Consider the following 25,680-nt stretch of genomic DNA (forward strand, 5'->3'; position numbering starts at 1 on the left):
CCATCTTCGATCAGGGGGTTGGAATAGGATGTCATTCTGGGAGTTGAAGATCAAGCAGGCTCGTTTATCCAGTGTCCTCGAGGTGATCCCATACCCTCTCTCTGTGGTAAAGGAATATATGTATACCTTTTCTTACTTTTCATAGCTCGAAGGCCCGTGGTGAATCCGCTTATATATGTACCATAGACCATATCGGCTCAGGTTCGTCGATTTATCTCCAAGCAACTCTCTATCATAATGATCTTTCGTCCAGTGCTCCCTCGCCCTCGCGTGATTCACGAACGTCTAGAAGGCATACTCGGTGTCTCCGACCAGGCGCTTGAGCGGGTAAAAGGACAGCAGGCATCATAGAGACAGGTAAGTAGCGTCCCTTGTATGACTTGATTGCGATTCAATTGTGGAGATGCGCCATTTTGATCAGAGATGTACGAGGAGAGGGTGCAAGGCAAAGCGCTGCGCTCAGTCTGTAAACTTGTTCAATATCACGGTGCACTGTCAGAAAACGTTTGTGGTCTCTTAATCTCGCTACGATTTGTCTGAATCGTCTCGTAATAGGGATTGGCCCGAACATCGTCTTACCCGTGGGCTGCAATACGAAGCCCTCGACCCAGTCTTCATGGCCTGCTGCACACCGCAAATATTTCCCCTTCGACCTTGATAATGTTGAAGTAACAGAAACGTTACTCCTTAGATGTTGATGTCGAACAAGACACAACGTTACAGTTGAATGCGCAAGAAAGTGTCGATGTAGTTCCCCGGCGATCAGAGCAAGCTCTCTCAGGATATCCGCTCTAATTGCTCTTCCTCGGCACCTTATTCAGCATAATCGCATGCCCTGTAGGTTCGGGGAATAATCTATGCTTGTCGAGACGCACTACCTTCCCCCGGAAGGAGAACGAGCTGGGAATTCCGTGCGTACGCCCGTCTCGCCACCGCCACAGCTCGTCATTTTTTAACGTGATGGACTTGTTAGACGCTCGAAGATCACACAGTTCGCATGCTAAACGCTCTCCATACATGAGCGTCCTGTTTCTCCGAACGTCGAAGATGATACACACGGGCGAGCTCAAAGGAAGGTTTCATTGGTGTTGCATGCTGACTACTACCGCGTCTAGGACGTCTGCATCATTGATGGATTCCAATCTTCCGAGGCTGTTTGCTACATCTGCGGTGCGAGCGATTTTACGCCCCAATGGCACCCATCTCTGCCCCATCAGAAATCTGATCGATGTCAGGACTCTTCGAGGATGCTATAAAGCTTTCGTGGATTAAGTAAAGTGTATGTTTTCTTTCACTACCCATCGCTCAGGCCGTCATCAGCGCTCAGAGTTCTCTAGGGCTGTGCGTCCTACGCTGTACCTCTTAACATAGAGCCGCCTCGACGTCATCCTCATCGACACCAGCTGGCATCCTCGTGGTGCCTGGGACACTTTGTCGTGGGGCTTCGCTGTGGCCCACTGCCGTATGTGGTGCAGTTGTCTTGTGTTCTCCCGGCGCAAAACAGCCTAACACAAGTGCCAGCAGCTGTCGTATCCGTCACCCAACCAGTAGAGAGCCGACATGACCAGGCTAGTGGGTTTTGACGAGTCTCCAGACTCACTCTCCGTGGTGTCTCAGACGTCGCTTGGCGGAGCGACTCTGCCCCTTCGCCCCCGACGCTGCCGCCCTCTTCCTGTTCCCACCCGTCCCCCAGACTCAGTTCCTTCACCATCTCGTCCTGGTGACACCAGCTCAAGACGACGTTCTTTACCAGTTGCTGTACATGCCGAAGCCCAAATGAGGAACAGGTCTTCGTCTGTCGCCACACAGACTCAGGCCCCTGCCGGGCCTTCACGCTCTCGCTCTAGCACAACTTCAAGCCCACGTCCGCTGCCGATGGTTCCCTCGTCCGAACCCTCCCCACCCGCTCTACTACCTTCTTCCACCACACAACATGCACCAATTAGACCTATATCGCTCCCTGTGACGCGATCAGATTTTCAATACTATGTTCCACTGTCCAGCAAGGCCGAGAACCCAGAGCCACATGTTGACCGGAATGTCACTCCTGCCAGACATAGTGTCTTTTACTTCAAGGATGAACTGTCCATCTTCCAGGTTCGCCTTTCTCATGGCTTATTTCTTCAGTCTCAGCATGTCTGAGTCATACATGTTCACATATAGGTAGAAAACACGTTGTATAAAGTACATCGCTACTTCCTACAGAAAGGATCCCCCATGTTCCGCACGATGTTCTCATACGCGCGCAGGATGGGAAACCGTGTCGGCGAGGGAACAAAGGACTCGAAACCCATCATTCTTGACGGAACCACACGGAAGGAGTTCGAGTGTTTATTGAGCTATCTATATGATGGGTTAGCTGCGTTCCCGCCTTTTCTTCCAGTCTTTGTGTCTCAGTCGCTAACTATATGTTACATCAGTGTCCAGGATGACTTCCAAATGCCTCCGGAATCTTGGCTCTCCCTTTTAGCCATCTCCTCTCGGTTCAAATTCTCAAGCATCGAAACCCGCGCCCTTTCCGAGCTCTTCTCTCTATCGCCACCCCTTCCTCCAGTTCTCCGGATCTCCTTGGCTAACAAACACGCAGAGTCACTCCCTACAGAACAGCGCGAAAAATACATCCACAAGGCAGTGAAAGAGCTCGTTCTGCACCCGCAGACCCTCAAACCCGACGAGATCGATAAAATCGGCAGCGAGGTCACGGCCGTCGTGGCTAGAGCGCGAGAAGATTTCGTATGGGAGGTATGTCGCACGATGACCGGCGATGTTACAATTTGGGAAGGGAGCGTCAGGCTTCCGACCGAGCTTAGGAATGGAATGGGGGGAAATGAGGCGCGCGACTGGAGGAAGGCTGTGGACGGGATTGTCGAGCGTGTCTTTTCGGACCTGCGTGCTGAGAGCGCTCAGTGAGATGCCGGAGGTTCCACCATTCCGTGCAACACCACGATGATATCCGAGTGGCCGTTGACACTGATCAGTATTTTTATTCTCCTCACATTCTCCTTATGGTCTTTGCATTGTAGAACTGGTTTTGATCTCATATGTACCAGTGTATGTCTGTACAATTATGTAGGTTAGTGTTTGTATGTAAATTATACGGTTGAGTTCTTTTTTTCCAGTTCCTATATCATGCGATACACGCCATACTCATATGAGAGAATGTTGGGGGCCCGCTCTGTGCGATGATCGCCTCCTGCCGCCCCCTGAGGCCTGCACTGCAAACGAGGTTGTTCGCAGCTTCTAGATGAAACATTTCGCGGCAGCTCATGTATAGACATCAGAAACTCTGGAAGCTCGGATGGTAAGAATGTGCCCGGTGGGGATGCAGGGCATTCTGAAGTTTACTGCAGCGATTGATGTACTGGCGGTGCAAGCCAGGGTGACTCGTATGGGCGGTCTCCATATGAAGAAAGACTATCAAGTTCAGGTGTGTTGGCTGGGGTATTCTACCACTTACTAACCCGTGTTACGATCGTGTTCAGGCCATTGGTGCTGAGATGGGGACGTCTGATTCTGTATAGCTGAAACTTAAGCGGCCAGGTGCGGGAACAAACTAAGGCGGGGAGTTGAGATGCAGTGTGGACCACGCTAGTCAGATCACAAGATATCGAGAACGTTAGCTCACGGATAGATCATAAGCAGTGGTAATGAGGTGAATCGGCCTGGGAGAACTTAGGTGAGCTATCTGGAGAGAGGAAGAAGGAGAAATCATGACCGTTTCATCACGAGTGTATTCAGCGGTAAGAAGTCGAATCAGAGGATGTGATAAACCCCATGGATTCCAACCATCCGTTGGGTATTTCTCAGGGATGGCCGCATCTCATCAGAAGAGCAGTATTTTGGATCTGACCAAGATGCTTGTATTGAGATGCTATGATATCGGTAAGTCAGACACGCGAGGTCATCTTTTAGGTCGGCTCTTCTATGCAGACACAGCCGTGATTAGATACAAAAAGGTATGCCCCGTCTGTATGAGGGTTGTACGATAGTTGTCTAATCTGGGATGAGACACCAGACTGTAAAAATTAAGGGCTAGGTCAAGTCTTGTTACTGGATCAACGAAAACAAGGTTGAGGACGCACCCGAAGTAGGTCGTCTAGACATTGGATGATGAGACTTCGCGCCCTCGTTATCATGGGGAGCCTATTATCCGAGCATGTCTTTCTCCACTCTCTGCGCGTTTTGTGGGCGCGACACGGTCTGTTTTCAACTCCGGCGACGTTTGGGTGCCCGGTTCTGTCTGTGATTCCATCATTGATTTCGCCGCGTCCGGGTCAAGCACATTCGTTTCGGCTTTCGCTTGAATCTCCTGTCTGGCTCCACGCGCCAAGTGATTTACGAGCCATCTCTTTTTACCGACCTTGTCCATGGCATCGATCAATTCGTCCATGCTTTCGACGACCTCAAAGCCTGGCTTCGCGTCTGCGCCTAGTAACAAGGGAGGAGCTGCTGGGTCGAGCAGCATTTTATCAAGAACCTTCCACCGTTTGATGAGTCTGAGAACTGTAGCATCGTATAATGGACTCCGGTTAGCTTCACGTCGGGAGGCTCTTGGAGGACTGAACAAACCGGATATAGCTACGTTGTGGAAGGCGTTACATTCTCTGTACCTGCCCTCGAAAATGACAACAGCAGGGGAACCGCCCTGAAAGTAAAGTGCGAACACCGGTCAATATGAGTGCTGTGAGCCAGAATAGAGAGTCGGTTCAGGACAGAACCTCTACGAGCTTACTTTTAAATAGCCTTTGACGCCGGTCTCCCTCCCGAGCGTCCGCATGCGGGTGTAAGGTTTCTTCCCTAAGACTAGAAAATGGCTGGTAAGAGATACTTCAAGTTTGATATGTATACTGGCGCATCAAATGCAGTCATCTACAATTATGATAAAATAGAATTTCTGATTGAAACGTAGCAAAAGAGATCGCACATACCTCCATCAATGCGAACGAGCCATACACTTCGTAAACGGGCTTTGGCTTTGTTAGTTAGGTATCTCCTTCCGAGCAGCAACGGCTGGGGGTCTGTAAAGCAAGATGGTCTCAGAGAAAACAGCATAACACCGAACCGACGAAGTCAGACAGCTTTGTTGGGTGGCGACACGGGAGTAAGAACGTGTCAAGTTCGATTCCATCCTGAGCGGGCCACCCTCCGTTGCGATCCACGTGTCGGACGCGTGTTTTGCCGATCTTCTCCGCCCAACTCCCGCGAGTGCGCCATTTGCCTTGCTTGAACCGCACGCTCATCCATGCCGTCCTCAAAGCCCCTAGAACTTAGAGAACTTCATGCTTCTGCAGGCTCGCGCGTTCCTTGCTTTGTTCTTGTCCTTCTCTGACCTATTGGCTATAAAATGAACTTGACTGGTCCTGACTCGCAGCCTCCGTTTCGTGCCGTCGCGTTCTTAGTCCTCGTCCTCAGCGTTCCGAGCTGTGAACTCCCCCGGTCTTACTCAGTAACTGCTAGTCCGAACTAAAATAGATACACTGGTGCTATATTATACCCACTATACCTTCTCAGCTTCTCTGTATTCTTTGTCTGTGAACATTTGGCTCGTTGCCCGAAGCTCACACTGTGAATCCGAGGAGTACCAGTATGTATTCCGAGTGTTATTTTGTTTCGAGTATCTGACCTATCATTGATGTCCCTCACCGTTCAGAATAAATTCACCCCATTACCATCAACACTCTTGAATCCGCGCCTCTATCATGCACCTCTTCACCCTCTCATCCGCCGTCGCCACCATGCTCCTTCTTTCGACACACGCCCTCGCAGAGCCCACGCCACTTTTGCGTTCTGATGCGGCACTCGTACCCGAAGTATCGGCATCAGTTGCATCCTCTCCGCCATCTCCTCGCACGATGGACCGAAGAGATTGGATTGCAACCTTTTTTTCACGGCACCAATCTGAGCCACTCTCACCGGCATCATCTACACCTACAAGCCAGCGTCGCAGATCACGCCGCCGTTACCGCTCGCACCCGTAGACGGACTCTAGAGAAAGGAAAGATTGTATAGATGCTAGTGTTCATGTTATGGAAGATGCGCAGTCATGGATGTGTTTGTATGTCTACAATAGAGAAGAAGAAATGAATGTTCAAATAAACTATTGTATCATCAGCTCCTACTTATTCTATGTTCACAAACCTCATCGTTTTCCGAGTCTCTCCTTGACCTCACCCGCTTTATTTGCGATTCCCTAGTGTATCATCTCCGAGTATCTATGTTCCGGCTTTTAAAATAACGGTTCTTTTCTGTGTATTCCTGGAACTGGTTTCTTATAGCAGAGCCTCATTATTTCGACTGCGCAACCCAGGAGCTTTACGCCACTCGTGCCTATGTATACAACACTTCCAGATATTTTTGATCCAATAGACCTTATATGTTTCAAGTTTACTTGGAACTCGTTGGCGGAAGATCTGTCCGATCCGCCAATGAGCTTTCGCAAAAAGTTTCAAGTTTTAACTAACATATAAGCCCTAATAGAACGCATTTTAGATAAGGCGTAACCTTCTGGCAACTCCTTCATCTTATTCCTATTTTTTTGAACGTTCCAAATTGAGGGCACAAGAGATTAGGGCATATACGTAGCGGTTCACATCGCGTTTTGGCAATGTGAATTGAACCCATGACGGGTTCAACACTTCGCAATTTTGACCCGTTGGAGCGTTGAAGCTGAATTCACACTCCGTGTGAATTCGACGCGAAAGTAGCCTCCTCCCATCTCTCCCCGTTCGCTGACATGGCTCAAAACAGCAGACACACTTCGATAGGGGGGCCATGTACAGTAGCACCCGGAAGAACCGCGGTATCAGAGGTCATCAGCAAGGGGAACGAGGATGGGAGCAGTCGTAGACCTCGTCTCGAGAAATCAAACTCAGTGCGAACTGGATATTATATCTAGCTCCACATCCGAGCTTTCGAGTTCACATTTTTTGCTCTCAGAATGATAAACAAAACTGATGTGAATCGCTACATATATGCCCTATTGCCAGGTCGCGATCGAGGTGCCACAAATTTGGTAGTGTGGCGACGTGTTCAAGAGGTTCGGGCGTCTACTCGTTGTTCAGATTCTGTTCACAACTCTGGCTCCATATAGTCCAGTCTCACGTTTGCCAGTACACCTGTACGATCACAGACGACTGCGTCTCAATGAATGAGCCTAGATGAAGGCCGCAAATCCGCAGCAGCTCTACATTTGCCTGTCTCGTATGCATCGTACGTCTCCATATCTCTTCACTTTACACTGAACTCGGGAGGATTGACCGATCATCCAACATGTAATTCCAGACATCGTCAATCCAAAGAAGTTCCGTCGTCTAAGACGAGAAGCTGAAGCTAACGACGTGTTCGGTCTTGTAAAGGTGGTTACTTTCCATCCCGCACGTTTCGTGCGACGTGCTGGACTCATGTGCAGACAGGATATCCCGGTGTTGTTATCGTAGAAGGGTCACAACGCGGCGTGGAGGGATTTCTCAGAGGCGCAAGAGGTGCGTCTGTAGACTCATGCTCACTGTATCGCCAGTTACTGACGTCGTTCGTTGGCCATGACAGGCCTTCGTTACTTAGAATTCCACCACCTCTCAACAGAACCTGCATTCCCTCGCGTAACATCTCGACCCTCCCTGGCCGACTCCTCTGGAACAGATATGACATCTACACCCAGGATTATGGCTGATCTAATTCCAGGGGCTAGGTCCGGGCTTCACGAAGTGGCAAGTATGAAGGAGATGGTGGAGTCAATGGATACTATCGGGAGGAAAGCCTGGTTCAGGGAGGCTATGGGCATGAGTGGGAGTTGAACGCGTAGCATGGCGTTTCACCTTGCCCCATGATCCATGACTTCCTTCGCATGCGTACTTTGCTTGACTATAGGTAGGTTTGACTAGGAGGTGAACTCAATATCGTGTTCCCTGTTTACCTTGTCATCTTTACTTTACTAAAGGTGTTATGATACAGGCTCAGCCCGGTATTCACGTTCGTCCGGAAATATATCTCATCAAGCGGCCTGTACTTATGGCGGTCACCTTCGGGAGCACAGACCACGAGCGTCTCGCCACAGCACTTTCGAAGGTCAGCCGCTCGCCTTGACGTCAGTCGTCTGCCTTCTTGGAATGTTCGTTTGCTCGGCTTATGTTCTTTTACCGTGTTTGTATTCGTTCTCTCACCTTTGCAATATATGACTGGGATGCGCACGCCTCAAAGCAATATCAATGACTCACCCCAGAAGCCTTCAAGGCCATTGTGACTTGCCGCTCGACCTCCAGACCCTTTCGACGGTCCGCGCACACCGCGTTGTTGTAGTTCATGGTACATAAGGCGCGATGAATGAACAGCGTGCTCGACACCGACAGTCGAGATATCAATCAGCGGAAACGCCCCTATTTGTATGCCACAATGCGTACGCTCCTCAAGATGTTACCACTATCACTGCTTGTCTCGACTCTAGCAGTCGCGCAGAATTCGTCCTATTTTCAACCAAACTCAACGGGGGTCAAGCTGCAGAATGGGTTTGAGCGTGTCTTTGTGCAGGTCTGTCCCTGTTTCATCTCCTTTTCTCCATGCGTTTTGCTCACACAGTCCCCGGTGGATGTTATTCTGGTGCTCATTGTAGCCTTTTGGAAACCACGCTTTCCGCGTTCGCGCGAGCCTCATGCATGATCCTTCGGGCACAGAGCCCTCAGCCTTGTTAGACCCGCCTCTCGAAGGTCCCGGTGGTCAAGCAGGTCTCGATATCTCGAGTACCATCCCGTATGCCGGCAACGCCACCATCCGCAATGGCGATCTTGTCGCCGAATTCAACCTCGGGGTCCTGTCATTCTACCGCGTAGAGCCGAATGGAACCCGAACCTTACTCACGGCAGAGTACACGGACGATAAGGCGCTTCCGGCGAGGTATTATGTTCAGGAGTTCAGGAGCAGTAGTTTCGAGGCCCAGTTTAGCTTCTTGTCGGATACCGGAGAGGGAATTTACGGTGCGGGCCAACAAGCTTGTTGTAGGGATGAGAGCGTGAATAAGAAGGGAAGTACGGTGGACCTGTTGAACTTCAATTCTCAGGTGCCAATTCCAATGTTCATGTCGGACAAGGTCGGTGTTGACTTGTTTATACTGTTCCGTGAGAGATATTGAAGTGGCGTCAAAATAGGGGTATCTTATGTTCTTCAACTTTCCTGGTCAAGGACGAATGGGTAAGTATCGCCTACAGGCTCCAAACATACACTTTTTAATTGCCTTTTATTCTAGAATTTGGTCATTACAAAACCCGCTTCGTCGCTGAAGAAGCAACCGTCATCGACTACTACATGTGAGCTACGCCACACCCGAGTTGTGATTGTGGCGCCACGCTGATCTCGCCACAGCACTACGGCCTCGCCAGGAGACTATGATACTTTGCAAGAACAGTATACAGCTGTGACAGGAAGACAACCTACACCTCCTGACTTTATCCTCGGCTTCCAGCAGTCGAAGTTGAGGTACTACAACCAGAGCCAGGTGATAGATGTGGCGCAACGCTTTCATGACGAGCAAATCAACCTCAGTATGATTGTCGTCGGTACGTCACTCCGTCTCTCGAATGCTGCGTGAATAAATGAGGGCCAATATGCTTTATGTAAATGTCTATCCCTCAGATTTCTTCGCTTGGAAATTCCAAGGCGATTGGTGCGTTAATCGCCTGTATAAGGGCCGTGATAGCCTTCGTTGATCGTCAATCCCTAACGTCACACTAGGTCGTTCGATCCATCACTCTTCCCTGACCCTGCAGGCATGGCAGCTCAAGTCAAGAATCTCACCGGAGCGGAGATGATGGTCTCCCTTTGGCCTTCCGTGGAGAACCTCTCGCGGAACTATCTGGCCTTGCAGAAGAATGGATGGCTAGTGACAACAAGAGATGGGACGGGAGTAACGGATCAGTTCGCAGGCGTGTACACCAGGCTTGTAGATTCTACAAATCCCGGGGCAAGAGAGTTCCTGTGTACGCATTCTATCTCGAAGCATCAATAAGACTCTGAATAACGTTTTTATGGTTGCAGGGAAAACATTGAACGACAGCTATTTCTCGAAGGGAATCCATAACTTTTGGATCGACCAAGCGGATGGAGGCACCCTTGGAGAACCTTTCGAAAATAGTACGTATATTGTCTCCATGGTCTCCTACCACTTGCTGACTGCTGATGCACCAACCAGACGGTGACCTCATTACCCAGATCCCTTACGCGCGTTCTTTTGCCCAGTACTTCGTCGGCACACAGACATCTGCTGGCAAGCTCTATCCATGGCTTCACCAAGCCGCCATAAACGAAGGGCTTCACAACCTCACTGAACAACCTCTTACATCCTCTTCCTGTGAATACATGTCACTCACGCGGAGCACGTTCGCTGGTGGCCAAAGGTATTGCAGTTATCTGTGGAGTGGAGATACGGAGAGTAAGTTCGAAGTGCTCTTGCAGCAAATTACGGCAGGGGTTAGTGTCAGCGCCAGTGGGATTTCGAGTTGGACGTTGGATATCGGCGGATTTGAGGGTTTGAATGTGGATTCTGAGGAGGGGAGGGAGTTGTTCGTGAGGTGGTTGGCGATGGGGACCTTTTTGCCTTACGTGAGTCCTCAAGTGGCCAATCTTGTGGCCATCTATCGCTCTATGATCAGAATGCTGACAAGGGAACCTGCAGATGCGTGTACATGGGTGAGGCGGTTTTGTTCCGAACTCACTGTACAGATTTTCTAACGTCTTGGTAGCGATCGGTCTTGCAACATTCCTGCCAATGCATCGATCTTCAATGGCAACAACTGTCCCAACGAGGTGAGCCTGACGGTCTCTCTATCTAAGAACTGAGAGTGACGCTTGTCGTGCAGCCTTGGTCATACGGAGAGGATAACTTCCCTATTATCAAGATGGTAAGCCTTGTATCAGCATAAAGTCGCGCAACCCTCACGGTCGGAAGTTTGTTTTAGTACATAGCCCTGCGCTATCAATTGGTCCCCTACGTCAAGGCCCTGTTCCAAAAGCTGTACGACACGGGGCGGACCATCATGCGCCCCTTGTACTACGACTTTTCTCTGAGCGACGAGTTCGTCGTCAACGCGACCAAAGCAAATGACCCCTTGGTCACGCATCAATTCATGCTTGGTCAGATCATCCTCGGCATGTCTTGCCGCGTCATTGTCTGATAGAAGTTGCTTCTCCTTTGTTCGCCTGAATAGGACCTCGAATTCTCGTGTCGCCCGTTGGCGTCCAGGGCGCCACGTCCAAGATTGTATATCTGCCTCGCCTCAACGATGAGCAGATGGCCCAGAACTTCAGTTGGACACACTGGTACGTCACAATGTTTGGGTCATCTTTTGATTGACTTTTGGGGTCAAGACCACTGACGCTCAGAGATGTAGGTGGAGTGGAAAGGACTTCGGTCAAGGAGGTATAAGCGTGGATATCAGTGCGCCGCTGGACCAGATCCCCGTATTTTTCCTCGGAAGCAAGGACGATATCATGTCGGGCGATATCTGATAGCCCAGTGTTTCTTTACACACGTCACTCAGCCGTTGTTTATCATGTATACGAATGTTGACAGACGTGGAGTGCGTCGAAATGCATTGTCACCCAAATGGGACCTCCGCCGCTTCGAGTTTTTCCGAGTCCCGTGGCGGGAACAGTCGGGATAGATCGCACAGTATGAGAAGAACATCGTGACGGAACGATCTTTCTCCAAGTCAACACTGGAATATCTAGTTGCCATCCGCAATAAAGTCGATTCTATTTTCGTCATGAGATATCGATCTTTGCTGACGTGTCAGGCTCGAAACGGCGAAGGCTTTATGTGCCCTTACCGTAATTGGCGCCGGGCGGGAACTTGTAAGTCGATCACCGTCTTCTTACGCTCACGTGACAGACATGTTTTTCGTTGATATATAAGAACGGACACCTTGGCCAGTCAGGGTTTCACCACCACCCCCTCACCCCACTTGACAGCACTTCGGCCCGACGTCTCTTTTCTCCCCCTCTCCCGGCGAGATACTTTAGGGACTGCGACTACTTTCCACTCGTTAGGATTTACTGTTCCCCAGGCGTTGCGTTTGTCCCCCTTTATCACCAATCTCATCTTTGTCGACGATGGCGCTATCCCGGTCATTTCCTCCTTCCTACTACTCACTCCCTATGTCCAGCGTATGGGGGGACCAAGAGGAAATCGACCTCTCAGCTCCCGCCCTCCCGCATGGTCAAAGTTTCGAAGCCGATGGGGAGATCCTTTTCTGCGTCTTCCGCGACTCGATTGACGCGGCTATTCCAGGCATTCTTCCACTCAACACGGTCGTGGAGCAGGCATGGACCCGACACCCGAATTTCCTTCCCGTTATGATTCCGACCTCTGACAAACAGAACAAACGCGTTCTCATCCCCCGGCTCGAATTCGTAGACTACGTGGCTCCTGACACTGGCAGACGAGACGCAATATCTCCCAGCTATGGCCCCGATATCGATTCAGAGTCAGACCCTTATCTTCGTCGCAAACATCCCCCATATGAATGGTTCATGTACACAACTACTGCCCATGAAATTGTTGAAGCCATGCTTCCCCTCGACGAGGAGCATAGTGGCCCGCGACGGCTTCGATACCTGGCGCAGCAACTGATCACCTTTGGCTTTCGATCCACTCAACATGCCAAGGCGGCGCCGTTGTTAGGTCGGGCAGTAGCATATACTTTGCAAAGTTGGTGCAGCATTCGCAGGCTCGATGAAGACGAGGTGTGGACGGAAATGTCGAAGTTATTCGAGGATGCGATTGGTGAGTACACCTTCTCGATATTCTCCGACTTCTGGAGGACTGTGAGTACCGATATTGTTCCTATCACCATGTCTATATGTGGCTGAGCATATTCATTGTGTAGGGTGGTGCTTGCCGTATGGCACTGAGCTGTTGCAAGACCTATTTCGAGCTCATGCGTCGGGGCCAGCGTCTTGCGCAGCTACTCGGCTCCCTCTTTGCGTACGACTTACTGGACCCTATGACTATCTGTTCTGCGATCGATATCTTGATCTCTCCCGCAAACTCTTCGATCTATACTCTCAATGCTCTCGCTGGCTTGGTCTCTGGGATCGTGGACACTCCGCGCCCGTTCTGTTTCGCTCAGGAGCTAGTAGCCAGACGTGATCAGATAGTTCGAACGGACGAGGACGGACGGTATGCCATGTGGTGTCCAGGCTCTGTTCGCAAGTTTGACGCGGACCAACACATCGTGGTGAGTTATGCATTACCCATCAGTCGATGTATGTCAAGGTGCTGACGTATGTACGAATCATAGTGGGTCAGACATTGGTTAGACCGATGGCTGGAGGTCCAGCAGCGTCAACTTCAACAGGACCGAGATCACCCAATCCATACGCTCAGGTCATCATACGGAGAGTATGATCCAGATGTCGTCGACCTGTCCTCTCCACTACCTTCACCTCATCGCGGCCTCGACCCACAGGCGCCCGCGTTCACGCCTCGCCTCAACTTCGCCGCTGCGGCAGCTGCCACGTCGCCTGTCGTATTGTACAACACAGAGAACAATTCCCCCTCGTCGATCGCTACCCGAACAGAGTCTTCCATTCACATGGTACGGCGATCTGCTCGTTACGAAGATGCGGTCTCTCCTTTGTCATTGTCCTCTCCACCACGCGGCGCGACCCCCACGCGGAGACCCCCTTGGCTCACCGACTCAGACGACGAGGCCTCGGGTTCGTCTGACTATGCGGACTCTCCTCACAGCGGGTCTATCTATTCCGACGATGACGACTCCATTGGCAGCTACACACCGAGTCTCGCCGCTCAGATGTCCGAGGAGGACGAAGATCGAGTAAGTCCAGCCCCATCTGCCGTCGTCAGCGAGGATTCCGTGGAAGAGGTATTCCATTTGCCTGCTAGCCCCACGCCTGCACAAGGATCGCTGGCGAGGGCAAGGGAGAGGTTGGCAGAAGAGCGGCGCCGTTTTGGACAGGCAGTGTTCGAGGCTCAGGTTGGGCACGGTTCGGGAGATTCTGGATATGCTGACTCCGCCGATGTGTCAATAGAGGGTGATTTCTTAGGGCAACCTACCGGGATGAACGAACAAGAGGGCGATTTACCGGCCGTTGAGTAGTTTTGTCAGTGATCATGAGGAGGGGATCTCCGCGTGGGGGTTGCGCCGGGCTGGTATGGTCTCGATGCGCTGGCGCATCATTCCCTCGTTTTTCTTTGTTTTTCTAGCTCTCACTATCACTCGTGCTCTCGTTTGCTGTCTCGTTCTCTCCCTTAGACTCTCTCACGCACACTCCCTCGTATTTATTTGCAACTCAATTCCATCTCACATTGTAGCCTTAGACCGCCAACGATCAGTTGTGCAACCACTCTCCTTTACGACTCTGTTCCTCTTCATCACGTTCACGTCTGACGATTATTTATGTATCTTAGGCTCATTGTCTTGATCATCGCTGTACGCAGTGTACATACATGCGTGTATATAATTGGATACCCCGCGTTGCAGAATACTTTTGTGTGATTATGTGCCATGGACAACCCGTCAAAACAAATTGCAACTTCTCATCGTCAACAGAAGGGAGGAGCCCGAATGCAGAGCATCGCAACGGAACGACTATGTGTATGAAGCTCACGGAACGCTGCGAAGGCTCGCGGCGACTATCTGGATACTTCGCCAGGATAGTTCGTGAAAAAGTCATGCATGCATTCCGGGGGACAAGAAACGTGATAAGGGGAAGATAATCCAAGACATGGAGGCGAATTTTCGACAGATATGCAAGTACATAAATATACAACAACATTATGGACACCGAAAGATAGTGGTAAGCAACGACCTGGGACCCATCGTCATCAAGACGATGGCCAGGAAGAATGGCAGAAGGAATGTAAACGAGATGAGAGGCAGAGGGGCAGAGTCCTGATGGCGATGGCCATAGATGTCGACGTGGACGGAATCCGAAAATGGCAGTGCAGGAGAAACATTGTGGGAGCAGAAGAGAAGAACTATCGAGCGCGCTCGGTAAACTGCAGGACAACGAAGATGTACTAGATCGACTGCGTAGCAGAAAGAGAGCTAAGTATTATACAGATGGATCCGAGAAGAAAACAGCAACTCGCGAGCAGGGAAACATCATACGAAAAAAGCAAGAAACGAAGAGTCTCCAACCATGGAACGCACGATCCATCCAGGAGTCTGGAACACAGCGAGTGGCGACCACAACACCTACCCTACGCACGCCCACCAACAGCCATGCCGATACCAATCCCCGCACAGACAGCGCCCACGAACACAAACACGAACCTCCCTATCGGGAAACTCACCCTCGCCGTCCTCAGCCTATCCTTCATCGGCTTCCACAACGAGGCGGAGAAGGCTAGCAGGGATGGTAGATAGAGAGGATCGAGAGGCAGAGGAATGGGATGCGGACGAGAGTCGGGGTCCCCGATGGCGTCGTTGGAGGTATGGGTATGCGTGCGCGAGTAGGTCGGTCGAGAGTGTAGTTCTGCGTCAGGGGGAGAGGGAGGCGACGGCAGCTTGCGCGAGCCTGGGTTTGACGGTGACGGTTGGAGGTTGGCAATGTTTTGAGAGCCAGGATAGATAGGCGTAGGCGCGGATGTGTGTAGATGGTGAGTTTGAGAATATGAGCCGTTGCGATGGTGAGAGCTACTGGTGTGTTTGGTGCCACCTGACAATGGAAGCATCGTCGTTCGAGTCGAGAACGACGGTCGAGGAGATGAAGACGACGAAGCACTGGTGATGGTAGACTCGCGCAGTCTGCGTGCCACGTTGTGCGAGAGCGTTGCATCCCACTCTGCTTCCCATTGTGCTTTACTCCACCCACTCCCTCCGTCTTCCTTCTGTTTTCCGAGACTAGTCTCCAGCGGTTCTTCTGTTCTCTTTTCAGATACTTCTGACTGAGGCTGCTCGCCCTTGACGAAACCGACTGCCCTTTCTACTTCTCTCCAGCGAAGGAACCTATCTGCGGCCTCGCCCCTGACCATCGCCAGTGTTTCGGGTGAACGAAAGAGGCCTTGACGAAGAGCGAGGGGAGAAGAGGGACGGAATAGAGAGAGATGGGTACGGGTCCTGGAGTTCGACGGCCCTTGGGGAAGGAGGATTACTGGAACGTGAGGTGAGAGGGTGTCGATGAGGGTGCGGACTGAAGGGGTGAGCGCTGAAGAAAAAAGAAGGCTGTAAGCTGTCTGATTTTGTGCAGTTGAGAATAAGAAGACAAAGGTAGTAAGACAATATTGTCCGACTATACGGAGGACACGGTCGGGTGGGTAATCTTTCACAGCGAGGGCCATACAAGTGGAGGGCCATTCGTCAGAGGCACATCTCCCTTCGTTGATATGAAGGTGTAACATTTCCGTCATGCGGAACCCTGAACTAATAGAGATGGGAAATCCCTGCAATGTGACAATAGAAAAGAGCACTTCTCAAAGTCGTCTGTGAGAAGGGCATCTGTGTGCAGAGAGTGCGACGGAATGCAATTTTAGAACCTGCGTTATGATGCAGGAATCGAGCAATGAAGAATGGAGGTCACATTCCTGACTGCTCAGAGATGTGGTCTCTGGGGAGGCCCATTACAGGTTTCCCGAAACAGCCAGCTAGGTCACAGAGCCAGTGCTGAGGCCACAGTGGCGTCAAGTCGCCATAGCCATACTATATCACGAAAAACGAACATTCGCGAGTATGCGAGAAAACGTACCGGGCGTGAGAAGTATAAGGGAAGTATACAGCGGAGTAGAGGGAGACGAGACTAGACTGGACAGCAGCGCGGACGGGGAGACCTGTGGGTGTATAACCTTCGAGACCTCGTGGAACGGCCGATGCACGGTCGTCAACACGGTCTGGATGACGCCTTCAACCTATACAGCACATCCATCCAGAATCCAATCAGCTACAAACGACGTGTAAGCAGGCAAGGAACTCACGTCAGAGTTGTCTGTGGGGATATGAAACAGCTCGATGTTATTCATGGGTTCGAACTTATCCAGCCCATGTGGGTCTCTGTGATCCACCCAGTCCGTCGAAGCTAACGTCCTCACTAACCCCTCTGGCTGTATCAATTCAGGTGACCCGATATCCACGACATCTTCATTGGTGTCAAGGAGGGCTTCTTTGAGCTCGCCACCCGAACCGCCGAGAATGATTAGACGAACATCGCCTAAGGTCCTCCCGTGAACTGTGGGCTGACGCAGAGCAGAAGGTAAAGTCAAACTGGGTATAACCAGACCCTGAACAGACTCGTCGTGTGGCTGTGGGTGCGGGGGGCTAGCGGCGGCAGAGGAGACGAAGAAAGAGGAGGATAGGGATGGAAAGGAGGATGTGGAGTCTGGGGAGTCTGGTGGCGATGGGAGCGCACTAGAGCGCGGTGATGAAGGCTGAGATGATATCATGCTCGTATCGATTGTGGGATGCAATGGGGGCACGGGGAGCGGCCGCAAAGAAATTGAACTTGGGGAACATGCGTTCGTCTCCGTTGGGGGCACGGGGAGCGCGCGGACGGTCCCAGCGCTGGTACTCAAAGAGCTCTCCATAATTCGTCAAAAATGTTGCGAGCAATTGATATGAATGTGAACGAATGGGGAAGCAGTGGTCCGAGTCGAGAGGAGATGGTGGTGGTGCGGAAGAGAGGGAAATGGGCTGACTGTGGGATTGTGGAGGAGAACAAGCTTGAACAGCAGCAGTTCCCATACTTATCAAGATTCCCACGTGTCGATCACCACCCACGCCCCAAATTTATCTGATAAGATCGACTTGTTCTCGGCAGTCACGTCAAGTCACGTCAAGTCACATTGCTCGAGCGCGAGCGTGACAGTACATATACCTCTTGACCGCGACCATCATCTTAGTTGACCCTTTCCGCTCCTTTCCCTCCAACCACCATGTCAGACCTGGAAGACGAGGCGATATACCAAAATGGCGGCTCTGACCCCGTCCAACATGACGAAGACGCCGAAGAAGAGCAGCAAGGCTCAAGTCCGGTCCAAGAGCGCAAGAAGGGGAAGCAGCGGCACCGGGATGAAGATGATGAGGAGGAAGATGATGAGGAGGAAGACGAAGATGATGATGAGGAGGACGAAGATGAGGAAGAAGAGGATGAGGGTGCTGCTCGTGGCCGGAAACGACAAAAAGTGCGTAGCTGTCATTAACGCCCACCTAAACTCTACTCAGCTCTGTTTAGAAGCAGCGCCGTCACAAGCGTTCTGCTGTCAACCGCTTCCTTGATGTCGAGGCTGAAGTGAACGAAGAGGATGAGGAGGATGAGGAAGATGAAGAATATGGGCGCGGTATGTGCTTCCCCTGACGTGACCGCCGTGTGGCGTCGACGTGGCCACCGACTTCTGCCGCCCATATTCCCTCGTTCCCTATTATCTTGTGACTATTTCGTCAACTTATACCTGTGGTCTTTATCTACAGATGATTTTATTGCTGCTCCTGATGCTGAAGGCGAAGATGATGATATGGCTCGTCGCTCAGCGGCTAACCACCGTCTCAACATCCGCGAGCAGGAGCTGAACGACCAGGACCTAGCTCGCATCGCCGAGGAGGTCAGCCAGCGTCACAAACGCTCCGCCGTGCGCTATACCGGCGATATGAATGAGGTGCCGCAACGGCTGCTCATGCCTTCCGTCAACGACGCGAACTTGTGGCAAGTCCGGTGCAAGGTGCGTTTCGTCGTACTCTCCGCGCTGGACCTTCGCTCATTCCCCGCTCTCTCAGCCTGGCAGAGAGCGCGACCTCGTATTCAGTCTCATGCGTAAAGCCATCGACCTCGAGTACACGAACCATCCACTCCAAATCCTCTCCGCCTTCCAGCGCGACTCACTTCCTGGTATGATCTACGTCGAAGCTCGGAGCCAAAAGCAGGTCGTTGAGGCGTGCAACGGCCTCGTCGGTATCTACCCCAGCCGTCAGATCATGCTCGTTCCGATCGAAGAAATGGCGAGTTTATTGCAAATCAAAAAGCAAGACCTGACGGTCACGCCCGGTAGCTGGGTGCGCATCAAGCGCGGGAAGTACGCGGGCGATTTGGCTCAGGTGATGGATATCACGGAGAATGGGGATGAGGTCGGGTTGAAGTTCATTCCGCGTATCGATTTGAACCCGAAGGACGACGTGATGCTGGGTGGGCAGAAGAGGAAGAAAGGTGCGACCACGATGGCGACGGGAGTCAGGCCCGCACAGAGGTTCTTCAACTATGAAGAGGTGGTGAAGGTGTATGGGAGGAAGCAGATCTCGAAGAGGAACCAAGTGTATGTGTTTCAGATGGACACATACAAGGACGGGTTCGTCGAGAAGGACTTCAAGTTGAGTGCGTTGCAGCTGGACGACGTGAATCCGACCCTGGACGAGATCACGAAGTTCGCGAAGGGACAGGATGGAGAGGGCGGAGATCATCAGGTCGATTTGTCCATCATCGCGGAGGCGTCGAGGAAGGCGGCCATTGCGGTTTTGCAGCCCGGAGATCATGTTGAGGTGTTCGAGGGAGAGCAGTCGGGGGTGCACGGTATCGTCGACTCGATTGCGGGAGACGTCGTCACAGTCAGTCCGGTGGGCGTGGAATTGGATGGTCAGAAGATGCAGGTGCCGGCGAGGAGTGTGAGGAAGCGGTTCAAGCCTGGAGACCACGTCAAGGTCATGACGGGGAAGAATGCTGATGAGACGGGTTTGGTGGTTGCGGTGTCCGAGAATATCGTGACTTTCTTGTCGGATATGTCTATGCAGGAGGTTCGTTCTCATTCTCTCCATACTCTCTCCATCCCTTCTGAGTCCCGTCTTGGTTTTCGTAGGTCTCAGTATTCTCAAAAGATCTGCGTGAGGCTGCTGAGGTCGGGTCGGGTACGAACATCGTGGGGAACTACGAATTGCACGATCTGGTACAGCTCGAGTGCGTTCTTCTCAATTTTGACTTGCGTTTTGCGAAGACTTACAATGATACTGCTACAGCATGCAAACCGTTGGTGTCATCTTCAAGACGGAACGTGACTCCTTCCGAGTCCTGGACCAGAACGGTCAAGTACGTCTCGTACAGCCGCATCAGATCTCCATGCGAAGGGACTCGCACAGAGCCATCGCCACAGACTCTGAAGGCCACGAACTGCGGATCAATGACAACGTCAAGGAGATCGACGGAGAGGTACCGACCCTGATTTCGCTCTTTTACTTCTGATCTGTATCTGACGTCCTACCTCTTTATATAGGGTCGAAAAGGTCGTGTCCTCCACACCCATCAATCCTTCTTCGCATTCCTCCACAACCGGGACATCGCCGAGAATGGCGGCGTTTTCGTTACTCGCGCTCGTTCCCTAGCTTCCGTCGCTCCCAAGGGCAACGTCCTAAAACCGGGTACCGATCTCTCGAAAATGAACCCAGCGCTCAACTCTGGTGGAATGGTCGGTTCGGGCAACATCGGGCGAGGTCCTCGAGACAGGTTGATTGGAGTGACGGTCATTGCCATAAAGGGACCATACAAAGGGTATCATGGGACGATCAAAGACACTAATGGACCGATTGCGAGGGTTGAGTTGAACGCGGGTAATAAGGTCATCACTATCGACAAGGACAAGCTACGGAGACGAAAGTGAGTAACCTGTCGGCCATATTTCGTCGGGAACGCATCAGTAGCTGACGTATATCTTAATGTGACCTACGCAGCCCGAATGGTTCAGTCGAAGGGCCTCTGGAAAGCTCTGGCCCCCCTTCCGGATACAATCCTCGAGTCGGCGGCGGCTTCCCCTCCCAAGGCCGGACTCCCAACCCATACGCTCAACCTCCAGTCGGCGGGCGCACGCCAGGCTGGGGCGCCCCACCCTCGTCAACTCGTACACCCAATCCGTACGCTGAACAAGTCGGACGAACGCCAGCGTGGAACTCCTCATCGCGGACACCGAATCCATACGCTACAGGAGACGGTGGAAAGACACCGGCTTGGAACGCGAGTGCGAGGACACCGAATCCGTATGCTGCGGCTAATGATGGGGGCAGGACACCGGCTTGGAATGTCGGTTCAAGAACGCCCAATCCGTATACGAGTGGGGGTGCGCCGAGTGCGCCAGCCTGGGGAGGCTCTCCGGCTCAGCCTAGCTGGGGTAATACTGGTGGACAGACGCCGAACCAGTATGGGCAGGATGGAGGGAGAACGCCGGGACCATCTGCGTCAACGAACGCTTGGGGCACGGATGCCAACGATGCCTGGGTAAGTTTTGTCGATCGAGCCATCGAAATTGTCGAGTATCCTGACCAGGTTGTGTTGTACAGCAAGAGCCCGCACCGACACCTGGTATGGGGGCGCCTACGCCATATAGCGCTCCTACCCCAGCGGCGTATGGTGGGAATGCCTGGGCTCCTACGCCTGGAGCTTGGAACCCCAAAACACCTGCTTCCCACTTCGGTGGTGCAGAGAATGGTATCAGTGCACCTACACCCGCAGCGACCGGTATCTGGCAAGCTTCTCGAAACGAAAAGGGTGAGTACCGTCCATACTCAGCGCGGAGATAAACTGACGAGCCTTTTTTCTTCTTCAGTGGCTGAGAAAGACTGGCTTTCGGACACTGCCTTCAACGAACTTAGGATCAAATTGGTAGTCAAAGTCTCGGGTACACACGACGGCTGGTATGGCGGCGAGTGGGAAGGGCAGGAGGGTATTGTCGTGGCCTATCAGCCGACGGAGCTCCCGGGCAGCAAACCCTTCGCCACAGTCCTACTCAGAGCACATCCTACTGCGCTGGATATTCCACTCGACCATCTGGTCCCAGTGCCTCCCAGGGGCAAGGGCGACTACGTGGTCGGAATCGCAGGGGAGTTCAAGGGCGAGCTTCTGGTGATCGTGGAACGGGAGTCAGCTGATAGTTTGGTCATGGAAAGGCATAGTAATCCGGGGGTATACAATCAGATAAATGAGCGGGATGTCTGTCTGACGGAGCATCGGCCAGAACCTTAGCATGCAGTGTTAGGCTTTGACATCCGTCTTGATTCCTTGGTGCAACGATGCCGTTTCGTTTCCTTTCGTTGTTGTTTCTGTATTTGTATATATACTGCTACCCTTTCAGCTTCACTCCGTGTACAAACGCCGCGTGCCCCCCGCAGACAGATCTTGCGGGTAAAACGTGGGCAAAATGCTGCTAGGAAAACTCTACGCGAGGGGTTCTTACGTCACTGAAAGATGATGCCCAATCAGAACGGTCCGGTAAACTCCGTCTATGGCGGTCGTGTACAAGTTTCCTTGTCCTCCGAGTCGACGTTGACTGGACCAGCAAGTTCACGAATCTGCTCCTGTGACAGGTACGTTCAGACTGGCTTCAAGTACTGCTTGCCTCTTCTGACCAGATCTCTAACGCAGAAAAGGGGTACTCCGCCAGTGACCGGTTCAAGGCTTGATCTGCCAAAAATGACCTCTGTAAGTATTCGTGGCTTCAAGGCGAATGTCACATCCTCGGAAGCGGCGATGATCTTATGCTAATGTCGCTTTCCGAGTAGGAGAACGAGCATGACTTGCTTGCGCGAATGGCCTTCTTACGGAAGGGGAACTTGGTCCCTTCACTCTCCGAAACCCGCCATATCCAGACCTTGGTCGCAGATGGCGAGGTTAAACTGGCCCAATTTGAGCGTGCAAGAGCTCAGCTGGCCGCACAGACAGAGAGGCTACAGGCAGATTTGCACGCTTGGAAGCAAATGCTCAGCCCCATGCGCCGTCTCCCTCTCGAATTACTCTCAGAAATATTTTTCCGTGTTCTCGGATATCACGACGAGGACGATCCGGCTGTGATGGGCAGTCTTTCCCGGATCTGTCAGGTGTGCTCCAGGTGGCGAACACTAGCCTTCAGTATACCTCGATTGTGGACGAACATGTTCTTCTCTGTCCCAGAGACGGGACCTATTACGCATACCCTTTTCGCTATAATTGGGGACTACCTGCCGCGGTCTGCACCACATCATCTTCACTTGCGATTTGACACACCAATTTATGCTACGCACCCACCAGAAAATATCTCTACGCTGCTACGTGCTGTGGTACCCTTCTTAGACCGCCTGCGATCTCTGCAGCTGCATCTTCCTCTGGAGGCTCTGCTCGCCTTCTCGCATTTTCCGGACAAGCCGGACGCCCTCCCTGTTCTGGATGCCTTCTCCTTCTCGCCTCCTGCAAATATATCAGAACCTCACATGACCGGCGTCGACATGGCCCTCGCACCAGTCCTACTCAAAGCCCCCCATTTGCGAGATATAGACTTATCCATCTCCGATGGAAATACCCTTCGCGCCTGGCCTATCCCATGGTCGCAAATCGTGATTCTTGACCTGCACCAATTCTTTGATACACCCGAGTCAGCTCAGGAGGCCCTCTCGCACTGTTCGTCGTTGGAGCAGTGCTCACTCAAACCCATACCTCTCCGCCACACGGGTAACCCCAATTCAACATCCCCGCTACCTATCACCTTGCCCCTACTCAAATCGATGGACATTGAATTCCTCTATGAAATCGACGATACTACTGAAGGCGCAGCGTCGTTTTTTCGTCATCTCAATATGCCCGCTCTCTCCGAACTGCAGTTGTTCATAAACGCCGGGGCCGACGAATTCGAGGTGCCGCTATTCGTGACACACCTGTTCTTACGCTCAGGACCTTCCTTAAAGACCCTCGTTCTCTTTGGCGTTCAGTTCGAGGAGGGAGATATAGAACTACTTCTGCAGTCTCTACCAGTCTTGGTAAACCTCAAGTGTGAATACTGTCTAGTCGGTCACGATCAATTGTTCGACGCATTGCAGTATCACGGACCCGATGGGCTTCCTCCCTTGGTGCCACGGCTGGAAAAACTCGAAGTCCTCGAATATGATGTCCGTATGCCTATTACACCCCACAAGATCGCAGACACGATCGTCTCCCGCTGGTGGTCGGACGAAGATCTTTTGGTGGTGCGACCTCCTGTGGCTCGGTGGAAGAATGTTCAAATTTGGTGGGAAAATGGCGGCACTCTGGAGCTGGACGAGGCGACGTGGGATAGGATCTCCATTTGTTGTGACGAGGGCTTGATCGTCGATTTAGAAGTACAATGAATGTTCTGTTCACGGTGAGTCATAAAACCTTTCCAATCTAGTATACTAAGGCCCCGATCTCGCATTCAATCCTTCAGCATTCGTCTTGCGTACGAAACATTATACTCGGCCATCCTCATGTCTATTCCTGTTTCTGCTTTCGAGTGTATTTTGCACGCGATCGGACGCACTATACCTTCGGAACATGCACGCGGCTATTGTTACTCTCATACGGGCCCTTCCCCGTCACCGTAACACAACCTTGCTCGCTTCAATAATGCTTCATTTGTCTGCTTTGGGGCAGTTACTGAAGATCCACGGCCTCATGGTATCACCTGCACGCTTCTCTCCATGCGAACTTCCCTTGTTAAGATAGGCGGTGAGGTGACGTACGTTTTACGCCGTCCAAGTGAGGAATGAGGCCAAGTGAGGTATAAGCATAGTCACCGCGTATCTGCTAAGCATAAAAGACGACGGCGAGACAGCGACGAGTCTCGGCTTTATCCTCGCCGTTTTTTCGCCTCTTTTGCAGTAAGCCCTTCCTTGCATTGGTCATACCCACTCATGATATATACTAACCGTGTTTCAACTCAGAATGTCTAGCTCTGCTTGTGCGTCGTATATTCATGCGTTACGACGCTTCCGAACTCGACTGAGCTGCGAGGAATACTGAGGTCTTACTGCCCGTCTGATAGCGACGCAAACCCACGTCCACTGGCTCCTCAACCCATCCATCGGCTCGTCCGCCCGCATCGGTCTCCACGTCCAAGTCAATGGTACCCGCGGTGGGTGGTATCAAGGCGAAAGAGAAGGATGTCGCGGTACCGTCTGCGGCATTCAACTCGCCAATCTCTCTACTGCCACCGCCACAGTGAAACTAGCGCCGAACGGGGAGACTCTTTCTATCCCAGTCCAATATCTTTCTCCCGTTCCGCCAAACGAGGCTGGTCAAAACGTGATCGTGCTCGATGATAGTAAACTTGAAGGCAGCGTGGAGTTGAAGGGGGTGGCTGTGAGTGTCGTCGCAGAGGGTGAGGTGGAGGGCAGTTGGATCGTTACACAAGATGGGGCTGAGTTTTACGAGATCGAGGCGGAACATCTGGTGGTCAAGAACGGTTGAACTCTTGAGACTTGTCTGGGAATATATATCGGATTCAGACTCACGGGCACGCCGCTTGTGCTTGTGGACGTGCCCAGAAAGGCGGGCCACAGTGGCATAACCATATGAAGATGTAAACACAACCACAGTACAATTGTATTTGGCTCCTCTGACGAATTTAGACAAACACTTTCCTTTTAGTGCACCTCTTTGGCGAGTTCCGCTGAACGCCCATCTCCTGCTCTATTTCATCGGCCATCGAGTCAACGATCTTCTCCGTTAACTGTGCTTCTGCATCCTTCTTTACATCTTTTCCTGAAGACCGACGTGAGCTTCCCCCGGTGGGTCTAAAGAAAATAGAGAATTTGCTGACCATTCTTTAGACCTCTCTTGCCTTTCGTCGCAGGCTTGATCTGTGCGTCCATCTCTTTGTGGTCGGGCTGAGCCGAACCGAGCAGAGAACCGTCGACAGGGACAACTGGATCCTCGTTTGTTATGTCAAGCTTGGCTGGAGCTATCACACCACCAGACGTCAGGACCGCCAACATAAAGATGATA

The 25,680-nt window shown here is 51.9% G+C and overlaps 9 protein-coding genes across 9 annotated transcripts; 7 read left to right on the forward strand and 2 right to left on the reverse strand.

Annotated features, from left to right (window-relative positions):
• Positions 1-1,047: 1,047 nt before the first annotated feature.
• Positions 1,048-3,069, forward strand: STEHIDRAFT_120909 (uncharacterized protein). Its single transcript, XM_007303441.1, has 4 exons — positions 1,048-1,279; positions 1,338-2,097; positions 2,164-2,354; positions 2,421-3,069. Exons 2-4 carry the CDS (start codon positions 1,777-1,779, stop codon positions 2,908-2,910), a joined length of 1,002 nt encoding a protein of 333 aa, XP_007303503.1. The 5' UTR covers positions 1,048-1,279; positions 1,338-1,776; the 3' UTR covers positions 2,911-3,069.
• Positions 3,070-3,860: 791 nt separating this feature from the next.
• On the reverse strand, positions 3,861-5,080 carry STEHIDRAFT_168032 (uncharacterized protein). Its single transcript, XM_007303442.1, has 5 exons — positions 4,929-5,080; positions 4,733-4,803; positions 4,570-4,645; positions 4,083-4,503; positions 3,861-4,016 (listed from the first exon to the last, which is right to left on the reverse strand). Exons 1-4 carry the CDS (start codon positions 5,050-5,052, stop codon positions 4,133-4,135), a joined length of 642 nt encoding a protein of 213 aa, XP_007303504.1. The 5' UTR covers positions 5,053-5,080; the 3' UTR covers positions 3,861-4,016; positions 4,083-4,132.
• Positions 5,081-7,157: 2,077 nt separating this feature from the next.
• Positions 7,158-7,793, forward strand: STEHIDRAFT_156199 (uncharacterized protein; the record flags this gene model as incomplete). The annotated part of the gene is made up of 4 exons (XM_007303443.1): positions 7,158-7,209; positions 7,282-7,349; positions 7,409-7,481; positions 7,546-7,793. The coding sequence occupies 4 exons, from the start codon at positions 7,158-7,160 to the stop codon at positions 7,791-7,793; spliced, it is 441 nt and encodes a 146-aa protein (XP_007303505.1).
• A 595-nt stretch (positions 7,794-8,388) lies between these two features.
• STEHIDRAFT_156200 (glycoside hydrolase family 31 protein) lies at positions 8,389-11,493 on the forward strand (the record flags this gene model as incomplete). The annotated part of the gene is made up of 15 exons (XM_007303444.1): positions 8,389-8,523; positions 8,606-9,079; positions 9,138-9,180; positions 9,236-9,296; positions 9,352-9,545; positions 9,622-9,652; positions 9,721-9,965; positions 10,024-10,119; positions 10,178-10,587; positions 10,661-10,674; positions 10,728-10,791; positions 10,845-10,886; positions 10,944-11,118; positions 11,193-11,304; positions 11,376-11,493. 15 exons carry the CDS (start codon positions 8,389-8,391, stop codon positions 11,491-11,493), a joined length of 2,214 nt encoding a protein of 737 aa, XP_007303506.1.
• A 648-nt stretch (positions 11,494-12,141) lies between these two features.
• Positions 12,142-14,105, forward strand: STEHIDRAFT_156201 (uncharacterized protein; the record flags this gene model as incomplete). The annotated part of the gene is made up of 3 exons (XM_007303445.1): positions 12,142-12,810; positions 12,873-13,223; positions 13,287-14,105. The coding sequence occupies 3 exons, from the start codon at positions 12,142-12,144 to the stop codon at positions 14,103-14,105; spliced, it is 1,839 nt and encodes a 612-aa protein (XP_007303507.1).
• Positions 14,106-14,674: 569 nt separating this feature from the next.
• Positions 14,675-17,612, reverse strand: STEHIDRAFT_146701 (uncharacterized protein). The gene is made up of 3 exons (XM_007303446.1): positions 16,922-17,612; positions 16,696-16,855; positions 14,675-16,158 (listed from the first exon to the last, which is right to left on the reverse strand). The coding sequence occupies exons 1-3, from the start codon at positions 17,525-17,527 to the stop codon at positions 15,212-15,214; spliced, it is 1,713 nt and encodes a 570-aa protein (XP_007303508.1). The 5' UTR covers positions 17,528-17,612; the 3' UTR covers positions 14,675-15,211.
• Positions 17,613-17,875: 263 nt separating this feature from the next.
• STEHIDRAFT_55969 (transcription elongation factor Spt5) lies at positions 17,876-21,033 on the forward strand (the record flags this gene model as incomplete). The annotated part of the gene is made up of 8 exons (XM_007303143.1): positions 17,876-18,124; positions 18,181-18,280; positions 18,411-18,658; positions 18,714-19,721; positions 19,784-19,881; positions 19,941-20,130; positions 20,195-20,574; positions 20,649-21,033. Coding segments are annotated over 8 exons (2,658 nt in total), but the record flags the coding sequence as incomplete, so codon positions are not given.
• Positions 21,034-22,496: 1,463 nt separating this feature from the next.
• Positions 22,497-24,044, forward strand: STEHIDRAFT_156204 (uncharacterized protein; the record flags this gene model as incomplete). Its single annotated transcript, XM_007303447.1, has 1 exon — positions 22,497-24,044. One exon carries the CDS (start codon positions 22,497-22,499, stop codon positions 24,042-24,044), a length of 1,548 nt encoding a protein of 515 aa, XP_007303509.1.
• A 574-nt stretch (positions 24,045-24,618) lies between these two features.
• On the forward strand, positions 24,619-25,245 carry STEHIDRAFT_168037 (uncharacterized protein; the record flags this gene model as incomplete). The annotated part of the gene is made up of 2 exons (XM_007303448.1): positions 24,619-24,634; positions 24,719-25,245. 2 exons carry the CDS (start codon positions 24,619-24,621, stop codon positions 25,141-25,143), a joined length of 441 nt encoding a protein of 146 aa, XP_007303510.1. The 3' UTR covers positions 25,144-25,245.
• Between the last annotated feature and the right edge of the window lie 435 nt (positions 25,246-25,680).

The sequence above is a fragment of the Stereum hirsutum genome, assembly GCF_000264905.1.
Source record: "Stereum hirsutum FP-91666 SS1 unplaced genomic scaffold STEHIscaffold_6, whole genome shotgun sequence".
Classification (NCBI taxonomy): Eukaryota; Fungi; Basidiomycota; class Agaricomycetes; order Russulales; family Stereaceae; genus Stereum; species Stereum hirsutum.